At 40.7% G+C, this 27,612-nt stretch overlaps 2 protein-coding genes across 4 annotated transcripts; both read right to left on the minus strand.

Annotated features, from left to right (window-relative positions):
• ctdspl2b (CTD (carboxy-terminal domain, RNA polymerase II, polypeptide A) small phosphatase like 2b) lies at positions 1-13,379 on the minus strand. Its single transcript, XM_078247507.1, has 13 exons — positions 13,182-13,379; positions 8,613-8,803; positions 4,760-4,898; positions 4,518-4,667; positions 4,113-4,361; positions 3,900-3,996; positions 2,333-2,444; positions 2,112-2,198; positions 1,789-1,851; positions 1,535-1,614; positions 1,168-1,294; positions 360-455; positions 1-229 (listed from the first exon to the last, which is right to left on the minus strand). The coding sequence occupies exons 2-13, from the start codon at positions 8,778-8,780 to the stop codon at positions 164-166; spliced, it is 1,434 nt and encodes a 477-aa protein (XP_078103633.1). The 5' UTR covers positions 8,781-8,803; positions 13,182-13,379; the 3' UTR covers positions 1-163.
• A 581-nt stretch (positions 13,380-13,960) lies between these two features.
• golm2 (golgi membrane protein 2) lies at positions 13,961-26,894 on the minus strand. Of its 3 annotated transcripts, none has more exons than XM_078247526.1 (10): positions 25,777-26,894; positions 21,110-21,164; positions 20,383-20,485; positions 19,937-20,027; positions 19,539-19,662; positions 19,206-19,289; positions 18,486-18,764; positions 17,936-18,073; positions 16,335-16,421; positions 13,961-15,022 (listed from the first exon to the last, which is right to left on the minus strand). In XM_078247526.1, exons 1-10 carry the CDS (start codon positions 26,101-26,103, stop codon positions 14,949-14,951), a joined length of 1,362 nt encoding a protein of 453 aa, XP_078103652.1. In that variant the 5' UTR covers positions 26,104-26,894; the 3' UTR covers positions 13,961-14,948. The 3 variants fall into 3 exon arrangements, with proteins under 3 accessions (XP_078103652.1, XP_078103645.1, XP_078103659.1); XM_078247519.1 differs by having other exon boundaries at positions 16,254-16,421; XM_078247533.1 differs by lacking the exon at positions 16,335-16,421 and having other exon boundaries at positions 25,777-26,893.
• Between the last annotated feature and the right edge of the window lie 718 nt (positions 26,895-27,612).

The raw sequence follows: 27,612 nt of genomic DNA on the forward strand, positions 1-27,612 counted from the left end.
TTTTTAAAAGCAACGGTGGATTTAAAAACAAAAAAAATTAGAAAAAAAGGCTAAAATTTTAACAGTAATGGCAATGTAGTTTGTAATCCAAAGAGGGGCTTTTTACACGCATGTTCTTTTCAGTCATTTCATGTTGTCCCGTTCTGAGAGTCTGTGGTCAAGTTCAATCAGGGGGCAACAAGTCGTGAAGCCGGAACCTCTCCCGAACGTGCGGCCGCACATCCTCATTCTGACGAGTTCAGCAGGCAAGTGAACCATGAAAGGAAGGGATTAAAAGATCAAATTAAACTTACATTTACAAAAATATTACTTTGATGTAGCCGTTCCCACAATAGCTGTAGAACAGTAGGACATCTTACCATCTCAACCAACTTCTCCAGGAAGGGCACCAGCTTCAGCAGTTCATTGTCATTCTTGTCCATGAACCAGCTTTCTATGGGAATACCATTGGACAACTGTAGGGAAAAAAAAAAAAAAAAGAAGTCAATTGCAATCAAATCAGTAACGTCTTTGTATTTTTTAACCGACCTCACGTGTCTCTCAAATGTAACAAGAGAGCTGACATCAAAACCCCTGTGGGTTTCCCACACTAATGTCACAAGACATTCTTACACTTTAATGAACTATAGTATTAAGCTTCAGGGAAAACAAGCCAAGGAGCTGCCACATGTCTAATGAGTGAGGCCATTGGTTAGACAGTAATCTGGTAATTAAATGATTAAATCACTAGATGTGTCAGAATCTGTCCTTTTCAGCTCAGCAGGTTGCAATGATTAATCATGTCCTACTTTTGCTTCCTGGTAATTAATCAGAGCAGCACATGGAAATGTCGGGGATTTCCAATGGGGAAAAAGTCAGTCCCCGCAGGTTGGGGGTGTTTGAGAAAAAACACGTTTTCCAGTCAGATACCAGACTAAAGTCAGTTTAATAATCACTACCACACATAGTACACATGTGGGGCACGCATTTTACCCAATCAAAACCATATTGAGTTTTAAGTTTGTTGTAGCCAGGTGTATTTGTTTAGAAGCTCCATGTTGTTTGCATCAACGACTTAGGAGTTATTTAAAAAAAGAGCTGGTTGACTTTGGTGACAATTACTGATGCCTGTCGATAACCAGATGACACAAAACCCCCCAGTGATCCATTTTGTTTAGGTGTTCACACCTGATATGCAAAGGCTTGCGGTGAATTGTCGATAATGATGGTCTTTGACAGATCTCTGCCCAAGATGTTGAGGTCCTTGATGTAGTTTCCCTGGACACAGACACAATGCTCACGAAACAACCTGTGTCTACAGTTACAGTAGGGAATGAAAGGAAAGAGGGAGAGAAAAAAAAAAGAAAAGCAATCAATGACAAGGTCAGAGCAATCAATTATTTAGAAAAACCACAACACTGACACCACAACGAAAGCACATGTCAACACCGGTGCTGCACACAGCTTTTGGAGCGCCGCCTCTTTTCATACAGGCTCTTATCAGCTTTTTAGTTTATCGTGCAATTATAACAGACTAATACAAAACATACCGTACCTCACAAGCTGCTTTTTAGGATCCAAGATGTTGAGCAGTTTGTCTGCATATACCTTTTTAGAGGCTGTAAAAAGGATGATCTGGGAAAGGGAGACATTTTAAAAAAGGTAAAGTTATTCATTTAATTATATAATATATATATATATATATATATATATATATATATATATATATATATATACATACATACACACACACATTTTTTTCTGATGCAGTAATTGGATAAATTAACAGAGTCAAGAGGTTACATTTACCTCATAGATTTGAGACATGCGTTCCAGAAACTCTCTAAAGAACGGCCTCAGGCGCACATACACCTGCATATGACAACAGACATAAGCAAACATTTAAGATCAACACAGACAATGTTTACTGCAGGTCAACATACGTTTTATCAAAATAGTATTTATTTAGGCTTGTCTATTGAATTGGATAGTTCTCCAATTGTATGACAAGTTTGTCTATTTTTGCAAGTATACCATCCTCAAAGTAAGGCTTTTTACAAATGCCACTTCATCCCCCTCTAGTGGCATGATGAAATACACCTAGAGAAACATTCCTGTAAGACAGCACTCACCTGGTAAATGACATCTTGAAAGAGGACAGGGAAGGTAAGTGCTGCGTCCTCCAGCTCATTTAAACTGCAGTGAACTAACGTTTCATCCTAATGAACATAACAGAGAAAATACTAGGAAACTCTTCTCAATCTTATGATATTTCAAAATTTCTATAGAGCTTTAAAAAAAAATAAAAAAAAAATCAACGAATAAATTATTTGTTGTTGCAACTATAACTGACCAGGTCGAGGACCAGAGAGAATTCAGGCGTGCTGCGTGTCTTCAGTGGCAAGGCTGGCTTACGAGTGAGCTGCTCTTCTGTGAGAGGAGGGACGTGCTTGATGAAGAAATACCTACAAATCAAAACATCACACATACTTTTAGATAATTAAAACCACAATATTCTAACAAAAGTGGAATACTTTGTTGGCTCAAACTGTCAGTTCTGCTGCTGGCTTTATTACTTTGTTGTAGGTTAGGGGATCAGGTTGGTGGTCTGGATATCATTTACCTTAAAGGTGATCTATTATATAGCATTTTCAGGTTTATACTTGTATTTTGTGTTTGTACTATAACATGCTTTAATTTAAAAAAATAACCCCACTATTTTTACCATACTGCCCATGGCTGCTGCACCTGTATTTACCCTCTATCTGAGACGCTCTGTTGGAGCGTCTGTCTCTTTAAGCCACCTCTCGAAAAAGCCTAGTCTGCTCTGATTGGTCAGCAGTCAGCATCTCGTTCCTGTTGTTGTCGCCGTACAGTCGGTGTCCAGCTTCAACAAGTATACAGCAGGACTTTGTACCATAAAAACACCTATAAAAGGCTTAGAAACCAAATACGACACAACCGGACACGTTTCAGCAGCTGTGCGACCCGAAATTGAGCAGAAATTAACAACATTGGCAGCCAAGATTACAGGTTTCCCTGGCGTTAGCACGCAGCTACTATAGCTAGCAGTGCACAGCAATAGAATATAGCAAAACTTTCTTTCTACCTGGTTCCTGGTAGCTTAAAAAAAACAACACTCCAGTCCTGCCTACCTGGATCAGATGACCAATCATAGAAGGCCGGAGAAGGCCGGCTCAGTGTCACGTAAAGGCCGATTTATGCTTCTGCGGAGGCTCCATGCAAAGATTTCGCTGTAGCCTACATAAGTGGCCTGAAGTTTATGCGTTGGTGTGCGCGCCGATGTCTTTAAGAGAATAGCAGTGATTAGCTTCGGTGCGAGTACCAACTCCAGAGTCATAGTGGGAGAAATAAAGTGTCTCCCCTGTGCTTTCTGACCACGGTCGGAAAGCTGTAGCAGGAAAAGTTAACCCTCTCATTGATTTCACGTTGTTTATGGAGAAGGAGAACAAGGAAATGAGTAGGGGGAAATGTGACGCTACGCTACCAAGCCACGGCCAAGCAGACCAATCACAGCTGTTGCGGTCTGAACAGTGGGAAATCGTTTTAGCTCATGGGGATTTCTCTGAAATACGTTTACCTCATTATTTGAAGCTCTGGCCACGCTTAACATGAAAATCTGACATAACATTATTGATATGACAGAAAATACAGAAAAGCATAATAGTTCACCTTTAATTGTGACTTGGACAAATCAAATGTCTCCCCATGCTACAAACAATGCTCCCATTTGCAGAGAATAACGTTTGTCCCACACCTTTGCTTACCCCTCATGCTTGTTTAAACTATCCCACTACCCCTTGCTTTCCAAATACAGGAATTCTGGTTTTGTTGTAAATGCTGTTCAATGGGGTCTGGCTATTGGACTACGCATTTTATGAGTGCAGTGTTTTACTCACGGATCAAAGACTTCCCAGTCTTCCTCATAGGTTGCCTCTGGTGGTACTGCGGTGGGAGGAGCGTCCACATATGCCATATCTGGACTGGAGCCTGGAGCTTGGACCACAACAGGAACAAAATTAGAAACACAAACACAAAGTAGCAAGATATTATTACCTCAACATGAATTAAAACATGTTTCAGGACCACGTGTTCCTAGCTGCAGTATCTACCTGTGAGGGGTGGAAGGTCAGCATCAGCACAGAGCTCTCCATCCCTTGCTGTGGGAGATACCTCGGGGATGTGTGGAGGTCGCATAGGTGGCAGCTGTGATACACTAGAGTAGAAGTTAGTGGTGGCACACAGTTCCTGTGTAGAAGTGGCTGTGCTGGTGGGCGTCTCCACAGCTTGCTCTATGTCCAGCTGCTTGACTATCTCCTCGGCCTCTAATGCCTGGTCTGGGGAGTCTGAGCCAGAGGAGGCTAAAAAACACATACAAAGAGTTTGAGCTGCGTACTAACCTGACACAAAAGACATACATCACCAGTATGATGCCAACATTTTTGAGTACAGATATGCTATAGGTTTGAGCATGATGCTAGCCATGAATCAAACAGGCCGCCTCAGGATCTGCTTACCATTTTTAGCTGGTGAGAAGAAGTTGAAAACAGGGGAGAAGATGGTCCCAAGAAGGGTGGTTCTGGGAGGGCTGGTGGGTAGCTCAACAGCCGTCGTCTCCTCCAGACTGCCATTGGGCTTCTCCTTACTCCTGTCGTGATTGGTTGCTTCTGCAGAGGAGAAGTGACAGGTTTAGGAGAGTTAACGGAGAAAAGTGGAAAATAAAGACTGTGATTGGTGGTGTTCTTTGAGAGCCACTCACGTCCATTAAGGGAGCCTCTCCTGCCAACCCTGCTGATAGGCCGGCTGGGGGTGTTGGTGTTCGGGGTTGTAGAGGTGATCAGGTTGTTGTCCACATCACAGTGGATGCGTGTCTTCTTGGCTGGGCTCTCCTGCTGCACCTTAAGGAGACAGGACATCATGCACAGGGTTTTTGCAGGTTTCACCAAGTCAAATCTGAGACTTTTTAAGACCATTATGAATGAAATGTAAGACCTATATCACAACATAAAAAAACATGAGATGTCAGAGTCCGGAAAAATCTTCTGATACAATTCCCCGATTTCCTCATTCGCATTATAGGACTGGTGTCTAGTCACCGTGTGGAGGACCCAGCTCTTAGTGTTGGCTCTGATCCAAAAGCGATACAGGAGGTCGCTTACGGGAGTTGTGGAGCAGCTGTGTGGGTCTGGCCCAGGCAGCGTGGAGGTAGTGCTGCAATCAGGGCTGTCGTCTGCTGGAGACCCCTCACAGCAGCTAGATGTTAAACATTCTAAAGCACTGCGGGAGCATTATAATGACCATTAGCATCACCATCCAGTTTGACAAGTTCAGCCTTTTGTTAAGCCTACCTGTCGCTATTATGACTACAAACGGGTAAAAAAAGGGGAAGCTGTTTAGATTAAATGACTGCCATGGTTGTTATTTACTAGCAATTTTAAAACAAATGAATCCCTTTTGTGAGTAGGAATGGCATATTTCACGTATCTCCATCATTAATGCAAACACTTGAGTTCAGTCCAAAATGGCGGCGGCGCGGCGACTGCCTGCAGATGTTGTATTGGAGTGTCGCCTCTTATTATATAACCTCTTTTCCTCTGTTCATGTTGCTAGCAGCTAATATAAGTGTCGGGGCGGAACTCTCGCTTGTGAACTTTGGTTCCACATTACCTGCACCAATCTACGTACAAAATAAAAAATGCTAAATCGGCGACTAGAAAGAATTATTGTCAATCTCCCGATCGCATATTTTTTACTGAATATCGGCCGATAACGATCTGTGGGCGATTAATCATTTTTAGTAGAGATGCAACGATTGACCGGCCGGTGACCGGAATTGGCCGATTTTCACGTCACCGGCCATGACGGGCGACCTGCCGGTCAGTCTGACATATGCCGCTTTTATGCCGGTCAAATTCACTCAGGTGCCGTGTAATTTACATCACGCAACATCAGCGCCACACGTGCACATGCAGGGTTTCCGCTATATGCATGTAGCAGCGGCGCACTGCCGCTCAATCAGCCGTTTATGAAATGTCATAAAGTCGTAATTGTACACGGCTCTGCTGATCTCAGGTGAACAGTACGGCTGGGCGATATGGCCTAAAAATAAAATCCCAGATTTAAAAAAAATTCCGATTTAAATCGATTTTTCTCCCCCTACTTAAAATCAATCTGCAGATGACAAAGAAATTGTTCAAAACAAGTTTTAACTTTATTTAGTTTTGACACACACACAATGTATACCATTAGGATTATTCATGCCAATTTTGTGGAAATATAAATTGGTTTGAGTGTTTTCCCTACCATTGTTTGTTTTTTGGAGGGGGGAGGGGGCTATATATTCAACAACAACAACAACAAAACGGATGCGTGAGATAAAGCTGTTTTCACACATACAGGTAATTAACTTCTCCTTCCTCGCTAAAAGTTCAAGTCATTTTAACGTTATTGCGCATTAATGCGCAACCTTGTCCCTGTTTTCACCTGTTGCCGAGTAACGTACATTAACATCCCATGGTCTCTTGAATGTAGCATACCTGTAGCAAGCTCCTTCATAGTAGCTAACAAGCGGTAAAAAACAAACGTCGAAGAGGAGCTCCGTGCTACAGATCGGCGACTGCTAGTTGTTTAAGCCGCTACAGACCTCCGTCACAGCTCGGTCGTATCAGCGGCATTTAGTAGATGTGTTGAGCCGCAAAAGAGTTCCTCAACACCGCCTCTGGTGCCCTTGCATGGTGCTCCTTCAGGTCAGCGGTAGCTGGTGGTTCAGTTATCCGAGAATAGGTGACTCTCAACCAGGGACAGAGCACCGCAAGCTGCCGGTCTTTTCGGCGGAGATTACGGATAAGTAAGTAATGAAACGACTAGTTACGAAAAGAATTAATGTTAGTCCCTGTCGCTGCCATGTTGTTTGTGTATCTCTATGGCAAACTTGCGGGGGGAGGGCTGAGCCCGTTCGAAGCTACGGGAGCGTCGGCGGATGTTAAGGAGAAAATCGATTTTCATTTAAACAAATCGACGTTAACTACACATTCGAGTTAATCGATAAAATTGATGCATCTCCCAGCCCTAGTTCTCGTTCTCTCTCTCAAACTGCACTCGGGTCCCGTGAAATATGACAGCTAGTTTATCGGAAAATAGCGTCGGGCACACTGACTTTGATGAATTTACTGTTTATCAGACGACCCCAGATGAGACAAGAAGCTAACGTTAGCAAACACTGTGGTCCCTTTGATGCCCCGCTGGCCGCTGTAGGAGATGCTGTGTGTGTGTGTGTGTGTGTGTGTGTGTGTGTGTGTGTGTGTGTGTGTGTATATATATATATATATATATATATATATATAAAAAAAAAAGGGAGACGCTGTATTAATGTTACTGTTTAAAACGATTTCCAGGTTAGTGGGGATGCATACCGCTCAAAACAAACATTAAAAACGTAGTAATCGTCCCTCTGTGTTTAGTTTTGTTGCTAAACTGTGTGTAAAATGAGCGGTGACGTTAAATCATCTGTTTCAGGTAACGGCACTCTAGGGTACCGTCTATTTCTTTGATTGTTCTGAGGTAACAGTCGGTAGCTAACGTTAGCAGATAAGCCTGTTGACAGCAACGGTAGTGTTCATATTTATGCACAATGACACATAAAAAAAATAAATAATAATAATAAAAAAAAAAGAACTACACGCTGTTTTCAGTTAACGTTACTGTTGACGTTCAAACAGGCCTGTGTGTGTTTTGAGAAATATCTTTATACTGCAAGGCTATATTTATTTTATATTTGTTATTTATATATTATTTTATTGCCATTACCAGTTTTCATACAAACAGAAGTATAGTTTAATAAATATATATCACATTTTTTTATTTGGATATTGGATGTGAAAAGAAGGAAATGGTTCTTCCATAACATTGCACTTTAGATGTGTGTGAATTTCCAACACCAGGAGTAATTTATATAGTTCTATTTTATAGCGATCGATTATCTATTCAAAAAATGTTCTATGCAAAATGTAAAATTTTCTATTAAAGAAAACATAGAAAATAAATATTTGTGTGTGTTTAAAGTGGTTAGAAAACAATGAAATCAGAATTGGCTAAAATCAGTATCGTATCGATAAAATTGTAATCGGTGCATCTCTAAATTTTAGTAGATTAGTAATATGCTACAAGTCTTAATTTAGGAATTATGAGGAAATGCAGGGAGGACCATGAAAACATCTCAAAGCCCCTGTCTCTTTCTAGAGGAAAAGCCTCTTTTACCCAGGTTGAATTTTCCACTTGTTACAGCCTCCTGTTCCTGCACACCAACTCTGCGAGCCAGAAGCTAAAATTAGAACCAAGTCCGAGTTCTCAGACAAGCTGCTGCATTCCTCCAGACATTTCCTGGGAAACATGACACTCTGCATTAAGAAACACTGTATTTAACTCTGCGACCTGGAGAGCACATTGCTACATGCAGTTTTTTTAAACAGAAGTGCCTTAGGTAGCACTGTAAAAACCAAACACACGGAGAGGAGGACCATTTTTCAATGCTTCCAGAAGGGGCACCACACTCATATTTGCATTGAAGTCAACTACAAAGCAGAGTCATTTGATGTGATCAATGATGTAGTTACCTTAACAGCATTTCCTCTGATGAACTTCTTGATGGTGGAGAATATGCCCCTCCCTCCACTAGTAGGAGTGTCCTCTTCTACTTCTGAATGCCTCCGCTTGGTACGGGATGGGCGGCTTGCCAGACTGGGGTTTGGCTGCTGAGACGCCTTACGCATTCTCAGCCTCATTGTTTTAGCAGTCACATGTAAGGCTGTTTTTCAGAACATCAGACACAGGAAAAGATGGCAGAGGGAGGAAATCAATACGACAGTACAGTCAAGGAAACTCATTTAAGCAAATACTCAAGTGTTAAGATGGACAAACGGGTTGTTCCAACAGTCTAAACGGTTTTCCATTTTAAAATGTCCAAGTCTGTGGGGTATATCTATCTGTAGTGGTGGTGCATTTTCTGCTAACATCTGGATGCATTCAAGATCCCATTTCACTTACATCACAGTGGATCACGGCAGCCACAGCTAGCTTGCCTTCCATTCGTACAGTAAAAAAAGAAAAAAAGAAAAAAAAAGAACACTGCCCAGGAACACACACACACGAAGTAGAGACAACAAAATACAGTAACTGAAAAACTGTAAACATAGACAAAGGTTTTTAAATGTACCTAATCTGAGGTGAAACCTATTTGAAGAAGACTCCTTATTCTCTTAAACTGAGGGATTTAATTGGTCAGTATTGTCCTCCACAATGCACGAGGAAAACTTAAGAACTATTCGCAGTGAACATGAATTGTCTGTCAGTCAAGCATGCCAGCATCTTGTGCTTATGTAACAGCAGCTGGCTGAAAATGTGTCTGGACATATCCACAACCTGTCAGGGACCCTAAACACACAATAGCACCCTCAATACACATTGTAAATCGTACATACTGTAAATGTCCTTCTCTACATCTGCTTTGCATTTACACAGGGGTGTATCCATGAACACACCAGAGGTGCATGCACGAAAACACCAACGGGCGATTCAACAGCTTCAGAGTACATGGTAACATTAAAGTAACAGGCAGGCAGGAAAAGTGGGGCAAGCCTGAAAGTGAATTTACCTGAATGTCAATGTACTAGTTTGAGACGAAAACACACTGATATTATAGCACCCAACATTGTCCTCAAATAAAAAGTTTTTGATTGGAGGGGTGCTACTGAAAAACGTCAGCTACACCAAAAAAAAAAAATCTATCTAGGAGATTGTTTGAGGGCTGTCCCAAATACAGTTTTTTTTGGGCTTAAAAATGTGTGGCTGATCTGGACTCAGGGCACGTTCAGACCAACAAAAGCGAACGGGGCAGGGTTGTGCGGCAGTGCGAGTGTCACTTTAATGGCTCATTTGTGTGATGTCCTGTTGTAGTATTTACCCCCCCCAAATGTAGCATAAGTAAACTTTATATTTCACCATTTTTGTTTTCCGTCAGATCGTTTATAAATCTCGACATTTTGGACCACAATTGAAGGCAGCTTGATTCCACAGAGAAAGAGAAAAGAGACGGAGCACTGTGCTTTGTTGTTGCATGAACAGGCAGCTGTTAAACCAACTACTGGGCAGTCCAATGCACGAGTTTAATTTTTTTAACCTCAGTGTTTTAAAACTTCCTTGTGGCAAAAAGAGGCAGTGATGCTTCCCGTTTACTGTACGGAACTCTCACACCTCCTCAAAACGGACTGACAAGTCTGATCGCCGGTTACATGACCATACTTGGCCACCGCAGCATGACGCCGGGTTGCATTTCTCCAAAGGTTTTTTTCTGTCTCAGCTTTATTACAGTATCGAAGGAAAAAACAAAACAAAAAACGAATATTTGAATCCCAAAACTTAAAACTGAACAGCTACCTAACAAACAGATATCCGAATATTCGGATCCAGCCCGAGAAAGTTGGGGGGAAAAAATGATAATCTAATAAAATTTAAGATTCTCGGAGATCATTTTAGAAAATACAAACGGTGCACGTGTACTTTTGCGAGTCAAGAAACTGATGTTTTTGCCGTGTTTTTTTTATTATTTTTTTTAGATCAAGTTCACAGACAAACTTGTGAGTACAACTTTGGGCTTTTATTGTATTTATTTTGCCATGCAATAAAATTGTTATACTATAATAGAAGAGGGTAGAAATGAGTTCCCTCTTCCCGGTCACAGTATTCTGACTTGACAGAAAACTACACAAAGTATTGCCAGTTGATTTAACATCCCATTAAATCATCCATCAACCTGTTATTTTGGATCGGCTGACTATAAGTTATAACATTGTTTAAAACTATGTTTTACACAATGTCTTTAGGGCTTCTATTCTTAAGCCACTGTGGTAGAGGACCTCTCTTGATGCCTTTGTGATTTTGGAAATGATTTAACCCTTAAGCAAAACCATTTACAATTTGGATAAAGACATAACAGTACTGACACGGTCCTTCATATATTTTCTATAAAATTATATATATAAAAAGTAACTAGCAAGATCATAATACTTCTGCAGTTCAGTGCTGTATTACTCACAGTACTATTTTACAGACCAGACAACAGTTCCTTGTCAAATCAGTAATTGGTTCAAAACCAACTTGAAAAATGACTTTGCCCTACTAAATCTCTTCCTGCTCCTATTATATTATGAAAGCCTAGTAAAAAAATAAAATAAAATAAAAAGTAAATATGTCGATGAACCTCGTGTTTGTTTTTGTGAAGCGGTCAGAGGTATTGCTGAACTAATTGGATATTTTAGGCTCCGTATTAAGTTATGTTGAGCAAAAATATCCCCCAGGTTGTCTTAAATCAGTATTGCTGATGGTCTCTGTATGACCACTGCTTGTCTTTGCAGGTGCAATGTTTGTATTTGATTGGTGAATATCATCATTTTTTTAAACTTAAAAACAGTTTTTTGTAACTGATGCCTCAACAATTCAAACTAATTATTTGAACTCCTTTGCATTTCTCTGAAAGCTCATGGGTCAAAACTGACAGATTCTCAGGCATTCTAACTGTGAATGTGATTAACTTAAGTCTATTATAAACATTTTTACAGATGTTCACAGAAATACTACTACAGTAATGAAACTCTTCGTATGTTCCGTCTTTCCTGTGCTGCTTTTGTACATTGCATAAGTTAGTATATACAACACACACGTTTATTTCTGTTTCTGCTAAATAAAAAAAATAAAGTGCCTGATATTTACTATGTGCTTTAATCTCTCCATGGCTTGCATGGCAACAACACCGTGGCTGCTAGACGTCCACCTCTCTAGGAAGTCACCCACTAAACAAGGATCATGCACATAACTAGGTACGAGCAAGTGAGCGGGAAATAAGAACATGCATGCCACTGAGCCTGCATGAGCGAGCTAGCAAACGGAGAAACAAGCAGGGCCTCGCTTGCTCGACAACTCGTTCCCTCTGCAAAAATTACTCAGACGCTAATGTTAGCTAACTGGCTCAAGAAGTGGCTAAATCATATATACTAGCTAACTGTAAACAAAATATTTAGGCAGATGACACATTTAGTCCAGATGCATAACTCGTGCCTAAATCAACGTTTGTAAAAGTTGTCCGAAATCACGACTATCAAGCTTTTGCACTGCTGCGCTTAACTTACCTAAACTAACTAACGTTACGAGAGGTCGTGTGTTACGAGTCTGGGTTATGAAGGTGTGCAACATAGCTGTGTATAACGTTACATGTAGTTTCTTTTAACAGTCAGATTTAACAAGTGGCGCCTATAGGCAACGCTACACTGTTAATACAACTCGGTAATGTTAGCATTTCACCAGAGTGATGCATTTCACCAAGGCGAGACCCAATAGGCTAACTTGGCGTAAGTAAGCCAGTGCGGTACCTTAAATTGAACCAAAAAAACGTTAAAATGATTAACTAAAGTAAGGAACATTAACTTAGGTCACTGGCGTTAAGTGTGCTGAGCGGGTTGACTCAAGGTTATCCTTTGAGTTTCATGGGAGTGAAATTCGTCAGACATCGTTAATCAAAACAGCTAACGGTAGTTAGCTAGCTAGCTAACACAGTAACGTTATCTAGCTAAATCATCTGTCGATCCCGTCGACGTTATCTTTAGCTAACAATGCAGTTGATGAGATTTCAGTCATCAATTGCGGGGACATTACACGAGCACTTCTAGCTCAACATTCACTAGAAGGATATTAAAATAGAAAAGACAGTGTTAGCTAGCTATGTAAACCTAGCGTTAACACAGTTCAGTTGCGGAATGCTACTTAACATTCTTGGTTTTAACAAGATGAAAACAGTTAACGTTGTACCTAATATGATTAACGTTAATATGCTAGCGAATATTTAGTGAATGGCGTTAGCTTGAGCCCAAATAATCTAAAACGTCGAGTCGACCAGGGGTTAGCCAGGTCCGTGGTAGGCCGTGTTTTAGCTGCCCTTAGCTGTGTAACGTTAACTTAGCTTAGCACCGCTAGCTTAGCGTTAACCCTACCTAGCATTCTTGAAAACTGCTTCGGGCTAACAGATGTGCACAGGCAGGGAAAGAAAACATTTATCCTGGTTAGCCAACGTTACATTAACCGCAAGCCAAAGAAGACAGATGAACGAACAATGTTGGTTAACGTTACCGACTTACTTTACAGTGATCCGCAGTGTCTGGCGATAACGACTCAAGACCGATTGACCATCACAACAGAGGCAGTGGTTGTTTTCGTGATCTGAGCCGACTTTTTCTGTAGATCTACTCAAGGGCCGTCTTCGAAACGACACATCGTTGTGTTACCAGGCGCCATTTCCCGCCTCTGCTCAGTCTCTCCGAGGCAGATACCCGTATGGGACACAGACACACCCCCTTACCTCTGAAAAACACCAGCCAGTCTACAGCGAACACTACCACTTGCCTTTTTTTTTATACAGGTTTCATTAAGGCTGGGAGCCAACGTCCGCCAATGTGACTAAAAAAAAAGAATTTAATTCATCATGAGAATCTCTCGAAAAACAATGACTTAGTATCTCAAAATAATGAGAAACTTTCTCAAAATTAGTTAGTATCTCAAAAATAATTACTTAGAATATTTTGAGAGAAACTTCGTTATTTTGAGAGTTTCTCATGACTGGATCTTTTTTCCAACAAAATAGCAGAAATGGGCTTCCATACCTGTTTTTGTGGTAGTAAATAACTAAATATTGAAAAGGTCATTTATGCATTTCTTGCTGAATATACTCAACATGTTTATCACAACTGAAAAGAAAAGCACAGGATATTACAATTATAAACTAAAGACATGCAGGCGCTAACCATCCAATCACCTTTGCGATTAGATTAAAACAGCTAACCAACATTAAAAACTTGAGTTATCCACTCACTACTGATGACAAACATCTGCATTGACTCTCAAGCACATAACTGACAAATGACGAAGCATCACCTTTAATAAAATTAAATTACATTCAATGTGCCATCCCATGAGATATTTTCCTGGTTGCACAAACAGAACGGATTTCATTTTCACGGATTTTCCTAAAAGATGAGGCATTAGGTTTCCTCAGTACAAATGGTAACAGTTCAACTACTTTATGTACAAGAGACCTCATTAATGGAAGCATGTGTACAGTATGTCAGTTCTATATATGCTTGGTTATTCTTTGCACACTGTGGAGGATACCTACGTCGCTCTAAGTATTGCTTAAGCATCAGTATTTTGCTGTTTGATTAATAAAAAGTTTCAAATGCATGCAATGGCATTATTTAAAAAAACAAAAACCAGAACGAGGAGCACTTTCGAGTGTCTGTCACAAAGAAAGAAAATGATTTAATAGGCCATAAGCAAAGTCCTTGGCATTGGCAATCTATTCCAACTCCTGTAAATGAAAAAATGTCCTCCAATGTCTTCCATGTAAAAGTCCCAAAATTATGTTAGAAAGAAGAATGCTGAATAAGTCTCATTGATAAACATCTCAGACAAAGAGTTTGTTTAAATCAAGCAACAGCAACCTGAAAAGAAAAGTAGAAAAAAACAAAACAGTTCGACCTTGTAGTTCAGCTGTGAGTCAACAGGGCTCGTTCAGATCACTCCATTACGAACTGAGGCAAGTATCAAATAACAAAACCCGACAGTCAGTGTACAGTATATCATCTCTACTGCCATAACTTAGAATCATTAGCAAATCAACAGCAGCTCTGGACAATGCCATGATTATTTTCTTCTTTGTGATATTGTACATTATTCAGAATGAATTCATTAGTTGCAATGTCTGTTTTTCAAAATAGTCCATGACATTGAGGATGCACTCTATAAATTCTTAAACATACTGATGTTCAAACTATTTTCTCAAGAAAAGACCTCGGCTGTAGAGTAAGGTCTGAATATTTTTGATGAGTTATGATTGTGTGAGTTCCCATTCAAAGAATGTCAATGGCTTGATGTCTTTTCCCATAATCTACAGCCCGGTCTGCCTGCATTTCTCGATCATCATCTGGTGAAAAAAAGAAGAAAAAAAACACAAAACATTAGAGATTACATAATAGACAATACACTTAATAAAGTGCTGTAACAATACTCCATTGTCAGATAAGAAAACTGATATTTTTGCATTAAGTTATATGAATTATCTTAACTATGTCCTCCTTATCAGTCCAATCACACCAATAGCTTGATTCCAAACTGTTACAGTGTACATCCATAAAAGAAATATTCACATACAGTGCAGTCAGGAAGTATTAGTTGTTAAGTATATTTTGGATATACTTCAGCACACTGGATATGAAATTAAACAATGACTCCAGGTTAAAGTGCTGACTTTCAGCTTTCAAAGGTGTTCGAGGATGTTCATGTCCATTTTGCGTGAACAGTGTAGGAGTCACAGCCCTTTTTGTACAAAATTGGCCTGATTTTGCATCAATGTAGAAGAAATGTATTGAGAGGACACATCTAATTTTGGTAGGAATGCTTCCTACATCCAGCATATTATTAGCTTCCTTGTTGGTCATTATAATAAACAAGGACATCCAAGATTTTTATTGAAATCAGACTGTACACAAACTAAACCGTTTAACGCAGATAAACATTACAAATCACAGCCCAAAAAACAAAATAGTATTCTACAAATGTAGTATTGTTACACTCTTTCAAATCCAGTAGGCAATCAGGAATTAATGGCAGGAAACAAAAACAAAGAAAAAAACATGTACATGCATTTCAATATTTCAAGGAGAACACAGACACATGAACAAACACAGTGAGCTATATTTATCTACTGGTCTAGATGTGGGTCAGATGTTTGGTGAGCACAGACAGGTGGTATAGCTAAAAAGAAACAGGCAGGAGAGAAAATACTAGATGGCAACTCAATTACTCTCACAGAACCGTAAGTTCCTGGGTCAAGTTTTCCCCATACATAGGAGAATAAGGTGCAAAGGTTGTTTACTGTGCCTACACAGTAAACAATGCCTGACACAATTCAGTTACTCATCCTGAGCTGCATACATAGCAGTCCTGCTTTGACCCAGAAGGTGTTTTGATCAGGATTCTTAGTTATCTGTAGTTTATAGTGGATTCAAGGACCAAACTCAGGGTACTGTGAGCTACTCTAAACTGTCGGGACAAATGCAGGGGGGCGGCAGCAGGACAGGGGTGGAGGGAGGGAGCAAGGGAGGAATGGTGGATACACATCTGGACAGGCAGTCCAGTCCCCCGGCCTGGCTCACCTTGAACGTCTTCCTCCCCACCATCACCATCCTCTTCCTCATTGTAGGCCAGCTCGGCCTGCTTGTCGGCCTCATACTCACCCACGTTACCATCATCCCCATTGTAGTCCGCTAGCTTAGAGCCGTGTTGCGGATCTACTGGGGACTCGTTCTCATCAAAGAACCGGCCTGCAGGAGGCAGAAAAGGGCCTCATCAGGAAGGGAGGGAAGCGGAGGCAGTTGTAGGAAGACAGGGAGGAATGGGTGAAATACTGCATAATGAATGCATGAAGGAATAAGTGATTGCATGAAGAGGATGAGGTGAATGGATACATACATGTTACTGAAGAGTAAAGGAAAGTCAATCATGGACTTGAAAGCAGAGCGCCAAGTGGAAACAAATGTAGTTCCCTTTGTAATAATGGACTGGTTAAAGTCTGGAGAGCACCGAGTTCTTATTGAGTTACCGCTTTAATCATCTTTATAATCCAATCAATCAAATTCAATAGCCCTGCAGTAAATACTATCTTGTGTTTAGCTTTTGTTGGTACTGTGAGAAGTGTTGATTCAACTCAAGGGTCATTTTTAAGCCACTTAAGGCCGAAGATACAGTGTGGTGTGTTTTTTTTAACTCCATTTAAGTTTTTCTAACATGTAGCTTCAGATACAGAGGCCTGTTTTGTATGGCCAGTTTAACCTTGTTAAACATGTTTGTTTTTTTTTGTTGTTTTTTTTAAATTACTTGTTTGATTGGAGGTTTCTAAAATTGCCAATCAGAAAAAAACTGATCATAAAATATGCACAATGCATAAATAAACTTAACTCAAATGTGTTTTTGTCCTCTGATCTATACTGCCTGCCCAATCTCTATCACACAGGCATCTGAAGCAGTTTATGTTCCTATCGGATTTCAGATGGCACTGTTGATCACAACAGCACTGGGTGGGACACGAGATTCTGAGTCAGGCAGTGTCTTCGAGCTGCAAGTGTCTAGTGAGCACCAGGCACTGCCAAAAACGAGACATCTGGTGGGTGTTAATTTGCCATAAAAGGATGCATAGTATAATGAAATCAAAAGGCAGAAAATTAAAAGAAAAACGGAACGAAGACGTGAACGGAATGCATTCAGTGTTTTGAGCTACAGGATGGGAGGTGCATGTATGTAAGGGAGATGAAAGAATAGAACATATGAAAACAGGGGGAGGAGGGAGAAAAGGCAGCAGAGCAGGAGCCAGGCAGCAAGAATAGGATCATCTGGGAGCCAGGTGTGTGTCATGTGTCTCCTCTCCTCTGCAACTGAGCCCTCTCTCTCCTCCCTTATAGTGCTCCTAGCCATTTTCAAACATGACTTACATTCAATTAACTTCCATGAAAGTTAGGTAGAAATGTGTGGGTGTAACAAGTTAGTAATGGGCAAAATTCACACAAGATGGCATGACTCCAAATTGTATTTTACTCTGTGTTGACACACATCACAGAGAGCTGGCAGGCAGCAGCTAAGCACAAGGGCAGAGCTAACAAGAATAGCTGTGATTGTACTTTTTCATGTGTAATGTTTTTTTCCCCCACTCCTTCACAAATCAACAAGTTAATAATAATAATAATAATAATAATAATAATAATAATAGAAAAAACACCTCCTACCAGAACCTCTCTTGCAAATTACAGTATTATCTTTTTCAAAGTGTTGAGGAGGAACTCACTTTGGCGGTGGTGTACTGGCTCTGCTGGAATTTGGTCTTTGGCGTGGTGAGGCTGGATGGGGTTGGGCACCTGGGCAGGGTTGGGGGGCAGAGGAATCCCCTTCAAGTGTTCGCTCTCACCCTTGACATTATCAGGAGCTGACAATAAGAGAGGGTTAGGTTGTTGTAAACCACCTCCTCACCTGCTATGTCTAAATCTCCTGAGCTACAACACGACTACTTCACAAACAAGGGCAAATTAATGCCTTTTTATAATCGCTATTATTTATAAAGCACGGTGTGGTAAACCTAATATATTTGTGTTCTTTAACACCTGAAGTTTTTAAAAGATGTTACACAAGACTTTCAATAACTGCTAAAAAAGTGTACCAAGATAACAGTGCTCTGCTCTTGCCTTCACTTGACTACACATATATACTAGACAATAATAAACATACTTGAAAGAATTAAGTTTGAATGAATCCTGATAATGAATTATCGCATGCCTAAAGGCTCAAAAGACAGACTATCATAAATAATACCAATTAAATAAATGTGGTGCATTCTGTACCTTGAAGTTGTCTTTGCTGTTCTCCCAGTTCGTCTGCCTTGATAGCCGCCTTGTTGTCTTCTTCAAACACTATGGGTTTGTCTGCCTGTTTGATGACAGCTGGAGGGGCAACCACTGCTGCTTGGCCCTCCACTCGGTCCTGCTGGAGCCTGGGTTGGTCCAGGGACAGGCCCTGGCCCCCGGGGCCATCCGCTGCCCCGACTCCAGGTCCCGCACCAGCTCCCACAACCACGTCGGGGGCCTCATCATGCTTCTGAGTGATGGCTGGTTTCTTCAAGGCTGTAGATAAATGGAGTGGCAAAGTGAGAAAGCTTGGAAAGTAAGAATGTTTGTGTTTAACTTGCCACAAGGACAGAAAAGCTCTTTTTTTTAGACATCACATTCAGTGACATACAAGCGAGTGGACCCAGTTTTTAAACGGTAAACTCATGTGTTTGAACAGGCTGACTTTTATTCTCTCACTCTTAGCAGTTTGTAGTCTTCTCAACAAGTCACAGATTCAAAATCATAAGGCAGCCAATGAGTCCATCTTTAAAACCAAATCAATCTACACTGGCATTGGGAACATCTTTATTACGGTTTTAGTTTACCTTATTCTGTCAATACTGCCTTAAGAAATGCCACAGTAAATGTATATTCCTTCTACATAATTTTCGCCACTCATTACATCACTGGGTTTGCCAACCGAACAATTACTCACTTATAAGGGCTACTGCTTACCAAATTGCACATCATCGATTTTTCCCACCTCACTGTCTTCAATACCAGGCATGCCAGCATCACTGCCGGGCTTACCCATCTCTTCTGTAACAGAGCAAAGGGAAAGTGATTTGAGCAGTGGGTTGATGGGTTACAATTGTTTTGACAGGTTCCCTTTTACACAATAACAGGAATAACATACACAGGAAACTGACAGATTGAATTATGATATCAATTAAATTCTTGAAAGATTTATATGAGCAACTGGTGCATTTTCTGCTAGCAATCAAATACTACATTTAGCGTAGCTAAGGCAGTATAAACCTTTGGTTGACATGGTCACGTCCACTGTACCTTTTAAATCTGGACTGTCATGCCGTTGAGTGGCCACTGTATGGCGCTCTCTAACCATCTCCACCCCAGGTGCTCCCTCTGCATGTCTACCTGCCACTGCACCTTTTTGGCCATCCATTACACTCTGAAGAATTAAAAGGTGAATTAGAAAAAGGAGCATATGGGAAATGGAGAGAAGAAGAGCTTTAACAGGAAAAGACACACAGAGGACAATTAAATGAGTTTGACTGCTACTGTCAGTACATCTGTGTTAAAAAATCTGGGAGTACTGAATAAATGCTTCAGTGCTGAATAAAGGCAATGCGTACCGGAGGGCAGGGGCCACAACCTTTCACCATTTACTAAAGAGTCACAACAATGATCACTATCTTGTTTGTTGAGATTGTATCAATACTGACCTGTCTTAGCTTTGATGCTTCTTCCTCCAGCGTCTTTTTTGTTTCTTCATACTCGTCTTTCAGTTGTGCAATTTGACGTCCACACTGTAAACTAGTTATAGGACATATTCCTTGTTAGTTTCAAAACTGAGCTAAGTAAAAAAATCTATTCTAAAAACCTTATGACACCCAATATAAGTGAAACATCACTGGGATCAGATCAGCCTTATAACAAGGCAAGTAAACAGGAAATTAAGAATAGAACCAATGACCTAATATATATATATATATATCACCAAATATTAGTGAATATTCCATTCAAAAACCATATCATAATAATGGATAATTAGAAGCACAAGTTCATATTTTGAGAAGTGTTTCAGACATCATGTCACAGATCCTTGAAGTAGGGAAAACCCCAAGGGCAATCACTAAGGCTGACAAGAAATTGTAAAGATTTAACATACCTCTCATACTCCAGTTTTCTTTCCAAGGTAGTGCTATTTTTCTTCACTTCTCTTAGCTGCTCTTCCTGTTTCATGAACTCCTGCTTCAGCTCCTTAAGCTGCTCTGTTTGCAGCAACACAAACACGTATACACAATATTTTAGAGACTCAGTTAACGTCTGTTAAATCAGGGGTCTTCAACATTTTTTAGCCAAGGACCCCTTATCTGAAAGAGAGATGGAGCAGGGACCCCCTACTAAATATATTGTATAGAATTAAGTTGCATATTAAACTGGGCCTACAATAACTTGTAGGGCGGCCTAAAGCCTCTATACATGCGTTTTTTGCATAGAACACTAAGCTATTCAAATAGCTTAATACCTAATAATTGTTGGCTTGATTTTTTAAATCATGGTTTAATGTTAAACATACATGTGGCAAACATCTGTGGATGGCCTTAGTGACTATCTTGACTATAGGCCAGTAAGCAGTGGGGATTTGTATTTGCTAACAATATGTTGGATTCATGTTAAGACTTTTTACATTTTTGAAAAAACTTTCAAAAATTAACAATAATTTTGAGGCCCCCCTGCATTGACTCTGAGGGGCCCCTAGAGGTCCCGGACCCCCTGTTGAAGATCCCTGTGTTAAATGAAATGTTTCCAGAAGACACTTTCTATGATTACAAATCCTCTATGGAGGGATTTTGTGTTGGAGAGTGCCCTCTGCTGGTCAGACAGGCTCGTACCTTTCAGGCGCTGGATTTCTGTCATTTGGGCTGTGACATCACCCTGCACCTTCATCTGTACAGAAGAGAAAGAAAAAGGAGTTTTATTATCTGAAGAGCTACATACATTTGAATTCTTCTACACCTTAAAACAACAAAAGCCTACTAAGAGTAGGGTTGGGCATCGTTTTGATTTTAACGATTCTGATTCCGATTCTTCCTTTCGATTCCGGTTCTTATCGATTCCGATTTTTTGAGGGGTGGAGTTTAAACGGGTCACATGCTTATTTTCACAAATAAGAGGAAAGTTTTATTTTGAGTCAGTGGTGGTTTGCAGTTTTACCGCTTTTTCAACGTAAAATAATGCCCCACTAGAGCGCTGCTTACTGTGTTCCATTGTGATTCAGATGAAATCGTAATTTTTGAAACGATTCCAAGTAGGAATCGGTTCTTGATGCCCAACCCTAACTAAGAGTTTCCCTTCCCAGGTTATGTAATTAGTAGTGCTGTCAAACGATTAAAATATTTAATGTCATAGTTAACTCGCAATTAATTGCACATTTTTATCTATTCTAAATGTCCCTAGATTTCTTTTTGTCCAATTATTTTGTTCTCGTTTTAATGCTCTTATCAACACGGAAAAGTGTTCGCATCTAGCTGTGTGCTTGGCCATCAAGTGGTATTTCAGACTGGACATGCTGCGATGATAGCTCAGTTCACAACGACAAAACACACAGATCACTTTGGTCTTGTCAATGGAACCATTTGGCAACTTTTTAAAAGTAAACTTTCCATTCAGAATCTTTTTGGCATCCATTTCGGCGTCTCGCGCTCGCCATCCACTCAAAACGTAACGTTAGCCTACTACTCTTTGGCCGGCTCGCAAGCCCAAAAGTGTGTGTGCGGCGTGCCTGTTGTTTTGTTTCCAGTCTAGCTAGATCCAGTGTGGTGTTGTAGTTTTTCTAACGTTACTAGTTGTTGCAACAGCATGTGAAAAAAACTACAACGTTTGCTAGGCCAAAAAGAACGTTAATCTCGCGATAAAAAACATGTACGCCGTTAAAATGGGTTTGCGTTAACGCCGTTAATAACGCCCTTAACTGACAGCACTAGTAATTAGTTGACAGTGCAATGAAAACAAGGGGGCACAGGTTTGTCTTGTTTTTCTGTGTAACGAGTAGGGATGTAATGATACAATAATACTTTTAACAGAATGTAGCGACTGAAGAATATTCCTTTATTTATATAAACTGTGCAAAACAGCAGATGTGTCCTCTTATCAAAAGAACAACTTAAATAGTATTTTATCTTAAATAAAAAAAATGTAAAAATAAAGATTAGAGAAAGGCTTGTTTATTGCTATGGCCATATGGTTAAATGTAAATTATTTATTTAAAATGTAACAACAATAACTTCTAACAACATCTTTTTTTATTACCAGTCGTTTGCTGTTAAACGACAAAAAGAAAAAACACTAGATGGCTGAAGGGGTTACGGAGTCGGACCCAAACGCAACATTACAGTCCCGTCACTGTTTATCCATATGAAGTTTAGTTTCTGTATTATAGTCTATATCCTTGACGTTCCACTTCCGGGATTGCTCCGGTGCTGCAGGAAATTCCACCGGATGCATGCATTTTCCGTTTCCTTCTGCTTTCTTTGTGTTTGGTGGATTAATGAGGACCATTAACTGCTCCTCAGATCTCTGCAGGGTAAATTGAGACAGCTAGCTAGACTATCTGTCCAATCTGAGTTTTCTCTCGCACTACAATTTTGCACCGACTCTTTGCGGAGCTTAGCACCGCCCATGACGATTCTGATTGATTTAAAGAAATACCAATAAACCAGAACACGTTTTCCTCCCATCCCCGAATGCTGTGTGGAGTAGCCAGACCCTCCTTCAGCGCGCTTTGGAGGAGGGTCTGGCAAAGCGAGACTACTATAACTGCTTTATTTTACTTTTCACGTTTGCCTATAGGAGTTTTGTTACGTTACTGCTGATGAAGACCTAACATTTCCTGATTTAGCTGGTTCACAATAAAAGCATTTAAATAAAATAACGGGGGACTTTTATTGTGAAGAACTTATAGGAAATTAAACCGTTGGCCGTTCAGCCGCTGCTTTGACCCCTCAGTTTGCAGCTTACTCCAGCCAGTGCTGTGTAGCTCTCGTAATGCAAGGCTAATAAATTACAGAAGGAGACGACACAAGAGCAGGAAGTTTTGTAGTAATAGCCTACATAATGATGAATTCAGAAACTAAAAATAACGTGCTTTCTTTTTAAGGCAACAGTGCTGCAGAGAGCTCTGACAGCCAAGAGTAGGCAGCACCCAGCAGGGGGGGAGAGTACCACAGAAAAAACAGTGCATTTAGCCATATTTTGGTAAAACAATGACTAACATACTGAACATATCAATGGACAATGGTGAAGTAAGCTGTGCCACAGGAGGGGTTTAAGAGATTTCTATGAATCCAATATGATTTTTTTTTCTTCCCTTTTCCCAAAAACCTGTCACTTTTGGAGTCCATTAGGATTGTCTGTAGTTCTTGAAAGAGTTCTAATTGACTGAGACGGGAGGCAGCGGGCAAAGAGCAGACAGGAAATGTGGTTAACAGCTTCACCCTGCAGCCTGCTGACATTGGCTGTATAGACGACAACACGACCAGACTGTTTACAGACTGTATGAAGAACTATAAGCTGACATGATGCATTCTTGCACCTAATAGATACAAGGCTGTATATAGCCTACTGTACTGTATCGAAGCCATTAAAGACTCAACTGTCCCTATTTTGTCTGCATTGCAGGCCTCTCACTGTATAGCATGTATCTAACAGGGTTAGTCTTGTCTGTTGAAACGGGGTTGGGCTGTTGACAAAAGAAAGGAGTGGTGCAACTGCTATTAAACACCTACCCTTATCCTGATTACGGAAACAGGGAGCCGGATACTAAAGTTACCACCAAGAAGCTTCTTTATTCCACCAATGACCATCTATACTCACCTCAACAACAAGAAAAAAATTGTTGTATCTCTTACACAAACAGCGTAACAGTGTTTAACTATTTAGATGCCAAAATGGATTTTAGCGTCACAAATGATGAATACATTTTTGGAATACAAACGTGAAATGGTCTGTGGCTCACAAACACAGTGTGTGATGGTGAGCAGAAGAAACGATTCGGTATGAAAGTTTTCCTTATTAGGTAGGCTGATGACACTTGTTGATTTAGCCATCCAATATTATTTTGTACTAATGGATGTTCTTTGGTGTTCACTGGCTGGTTTTAATTTCAGAACTTGTTTGCTGAGCATGTATAACCATTATGTATGTGTGTGGTTCATTATAAGCAGCATTATCTCCCTGGTCACAAAGTAACTACCTCCACTCAAAAAGATGGGAGGAAGCTTGATGTGTCGTAGTCAAGGACAGCTTGTCAGCTGATGTTGAGCAAAACAAAGTGTTTATTAAGTGTACAACTCATTATCAATGGGTAGTGATACGTTTGTCTATTCAGGATCTAACCTTTTCTCACATTTAGCCAGTAATCTTGCAGAAAGTCATAAAGTCACCTTCTGCTTTTAGTCAAAATGATGTCTTATGTGTCCTAGTTTAGGTCTACTGGATGGACATTGCAGAGCAGCAGTGGTTTGACTGTTACACAACACCACACATAGGATAACCATAAATTAAACAAATGTAAGCCTGTCCAAGAGAAATAAGCAAGTCAGACTGAACGCAAATAACAGGAAACCCTCCGCCTCCATCTGTTGTCTGATTGTCTCCCAGGGCAGCTGGACACACAGTTCAGAGGGTGCTGGGACACAAAACATAGCGAATTGCTGGTTGGTCTACTGCACAGAACAGGAGGTGGGAATAGCCTTGTAGAGCAGAAACTTGTATAACTTGTACAGACATGCCACACTTAAATACATTAAGTGGCTTAGAGGCATAGGCACAGTGAAATAACACTATTAACCTTTTTTTCTTCAAAAAACCTAAAGGGATATATATTAAAACACTTGGGAGAGATATGAGGTACTAAAGAAAAGAAGTTGGTGGCGCAGAACTCAGGTTCTGAGACGAATGAATGACTCTCAGCCAAGAACGAGTTGATGTATCTGCCTTGGTACCATGTACTACTGGAGACCAACCATTGCCCTCTTTATATCATGAGTTATCCAGGTTTCCACGTACATGCTCCATCTGATATAGAGTGGGGAGATCACAGCAACGTAATGTAGATATTGTGACAAGACTAAATGTGGTGTGATGATTTAGGTTATTGTAATATGTGATCAGTTATGTGATACTTGTATTAACTTAACTGAAATGAGCAATGAACCTGCTTTGTCTCCACATATCCATTACTATTTGTGCACCCCACCACCCACCCCTATATTACATATTGTTTGAGAGCATTAACCCTTTACAGTCATAACCGAAATATAGACACACGATTGATACAGAGCTAGAGTCTAAAAACCCACTATGATGCTTGACTTTGCTACTGTGTTATTGTCACCTAGCTTTACCTGAGAATAGTTTAGTCAGAGGTCTTATCCCAGTCTGTGAAACCGTTTCTACGTGTAGCATAACGTGTAGCCTCTGATCATTCTCCTACTACTAGATTTCAGTTAATACAGTATCAGTGAAATAAAACCGGGGTTGGGATCAGCTGCTACTCTACCTTTTCATCAGTGCACTTTTTGATGAACGCCTCCCGGGCCTGCAGCTTGCCCTCCAGGACGCTGTAGTCTCCATCCTTTTGGTCGATCTGCTTCCTGTTCGTGTCCACCTGCATCATCAGCTCAGAGTTCCGCTTCTCCAGGCGGTTCCGCGCCGCGTCCGTGCGCTTCACCTGCGTTTGTACCTCCGCCAGCTCATCCAGCAAGTGGCTGTGCTTGTTGGACACCGTCCAGTAGTTGAAAGACAGTATGGCGATGATCAACATCAAGAAGATGAGGATGAAGGACGGGAGGCGGCCTCCCCGTCGGTTTGCACCAAACCCAACCATTTCAAAATCAAAGTGCAACGTTACTTCAGGTTGTTACCGCAACCTACAGAGCTCAATGAGAGTAGTCTCCCGCTGTAAAACACATCCGTCTACGTGACATGCCGTGTATATGCGGCAACCAGTCGAAAAAGCAAACACTACACAGACAGTCAGTCGTGAATGTGAATGAAGACTTTTCACATTTCTACTGATCTTTACACTCCTTCCTCCTTCCGCACTCTAGACATCTTCTCTGCAATTCGTCCAATGTTAGTAGGTTAGATGAAATACGCCCGCAGGGACGTGGCCTAGCTCAGCTGGCAACGTTCAACACAGCAGACTACACTCGACGTGGACAGCTACACGGCACCGTGGCAGTGAGGAGTGCAAATACAAACCATACAGCTAGTAGCTAACGTTATATAGCCTAACGTTGGCCTTCAGCTAGTAATTTGTCATGGTCCTCTGGTAAGCCGCCGTAGGGTTGCATATACTGACGTTTGGAGCTATTTTGATCATATAATCGCCGTCAAACAAGACGACTGATGATTTTCGATTCCGACCTGACGTTAACGTTAGCTCCTATTGATGTTAAAACGCTGTCCAGCTAACCACTTCACACTAGCTAGCAAGAACGGTAGATGCGAGAACACAATTAGCGACTGTCAGACAAAGGTATTGTCTCCTCTTGCGGAGAATGGATGTAATTATTGTAATATAACTAACCACATCCTAACAAACTAAGGACACAGGCTTTGTACTCTCCACCTTTCGCTGCCTATCAAACATGATTTATGCGTTGTGTGAAGCTAGCTGCAATCCGTCTGCGCAGCTTCCGCTCTCTGCTATCAAAGCGCAAATACATTTCAAAACAAAGGTCCGAATCGAGCGTAGCAGTACAAAGAAAGCGTGTTATTCATCTCTTGGTTGCATTGCCTTTACAGGTGCTGGTCATATAATTAGAATATCATGAAAAAGTTGGTTTATTTCAGTAATTCCATTCAAAAAGTGAAACTTGTATAATGTATACATTAATTCCACACAGACTGATATATTTCAAGTGTTTTTTAATTTTGATGATTAGAACTGACAACTAATGAAAACCCCAAATTCAGTATCTCAGAAAATTAGAATATTAAGACCAATACAATACAATTTTGCCTGAATTACTGCAGCAATGCGGCGTGGCATGGAGTGGATCAGTCTGTGGCACTGCTCAGGTGTTATGAGAGCCCAGGTTGCTCTGATAGTGGCCTTCAGCTCTTCTGCATTGTTGGGTCTGGCGCATCGCATCTTCACAATACCCCCATAGATTTTCTATAGGGTTAAGGTCAGGCGAGTTTGCTGGCCAATTAAGAACAGGGATGCCATGGTCCTTAAACCAGGTACTGGTAGCTTTGGCACTGTGTGCAGGTGCCAAGTCCTGTTGGAAAATGAAATCTGCATCTCCATAAAGTTGGTCAGCAGCAGGAAGCATGAAGTGCTCTAAAACTTCCTGGTAGACGGCTGCGTTGACCTTGGACCTCAGAA

Source organism: Sander vitreus, chromosome 1 (assembly GCF_031162955.1).
Source record: "Sander vitreus isolate 19-12246 chromosome 1, sanVit1, whole genome shotgun sequence".
NCBI classification, from domain to species: domain Eukaryota; kingdom Metazoa; phylum Chordata; class Actinopteri; order Perciformes; family Percidae; genus Sander; species Sander vitreus.

What these genes read in the sequence shown, in the direction of transcription:
- golm2 (XM_078247519.1), bottom strand. Translation starts at nt 26,103, where the DNA reads ATGGTTGGGTTTGGTGCAAACCGACGGGGAGGCCGCCTCCCGTCCTTC. An exon ending in AGAAAACTGGAGTATGAGAG is followed by an intron (nt 20,028 to 20,382) that starts GTATGTTAAATC and finishes TCCTATAACTAG; the next exon opens with TTTACAGTGTGGACGTCAAA. An exon ending in AATCGATGATGTGCAATTTG is followed by an intron (nt 18,765 to 19,205) that starts GTAAGCAGTAGC and finishes ATTTATCTACAG; the next exon opens with CCTTGAAGAAACCAGCCATC.
- ctdspl2b (XM_078247507.1), bottom strand. Translation starts at nt 8,780, where the DNA reads ATGAGGCTGAGAATGCGTAAGGCGTCTCAGCAGCCAAACCCCAGTCTG. An exon ending in TGACCTTCCACCCCTCACAG is followed by an intron (nt 3,997 to 4,112) that starts GTAGATACTGCA and finishes TTGTGGTCCAAG; the next exon opens with CTCCAGGCTCCAGTCCAGAT. An exon ending in TGGAGAAGTTGGTTGAGATG is followed by an intron (nt 230 to 359) that starts GTAAGATGTCCT and finishes TGAACTCGTCAG; the next exon opens with AATGAGGATGTGCGGCCGCA.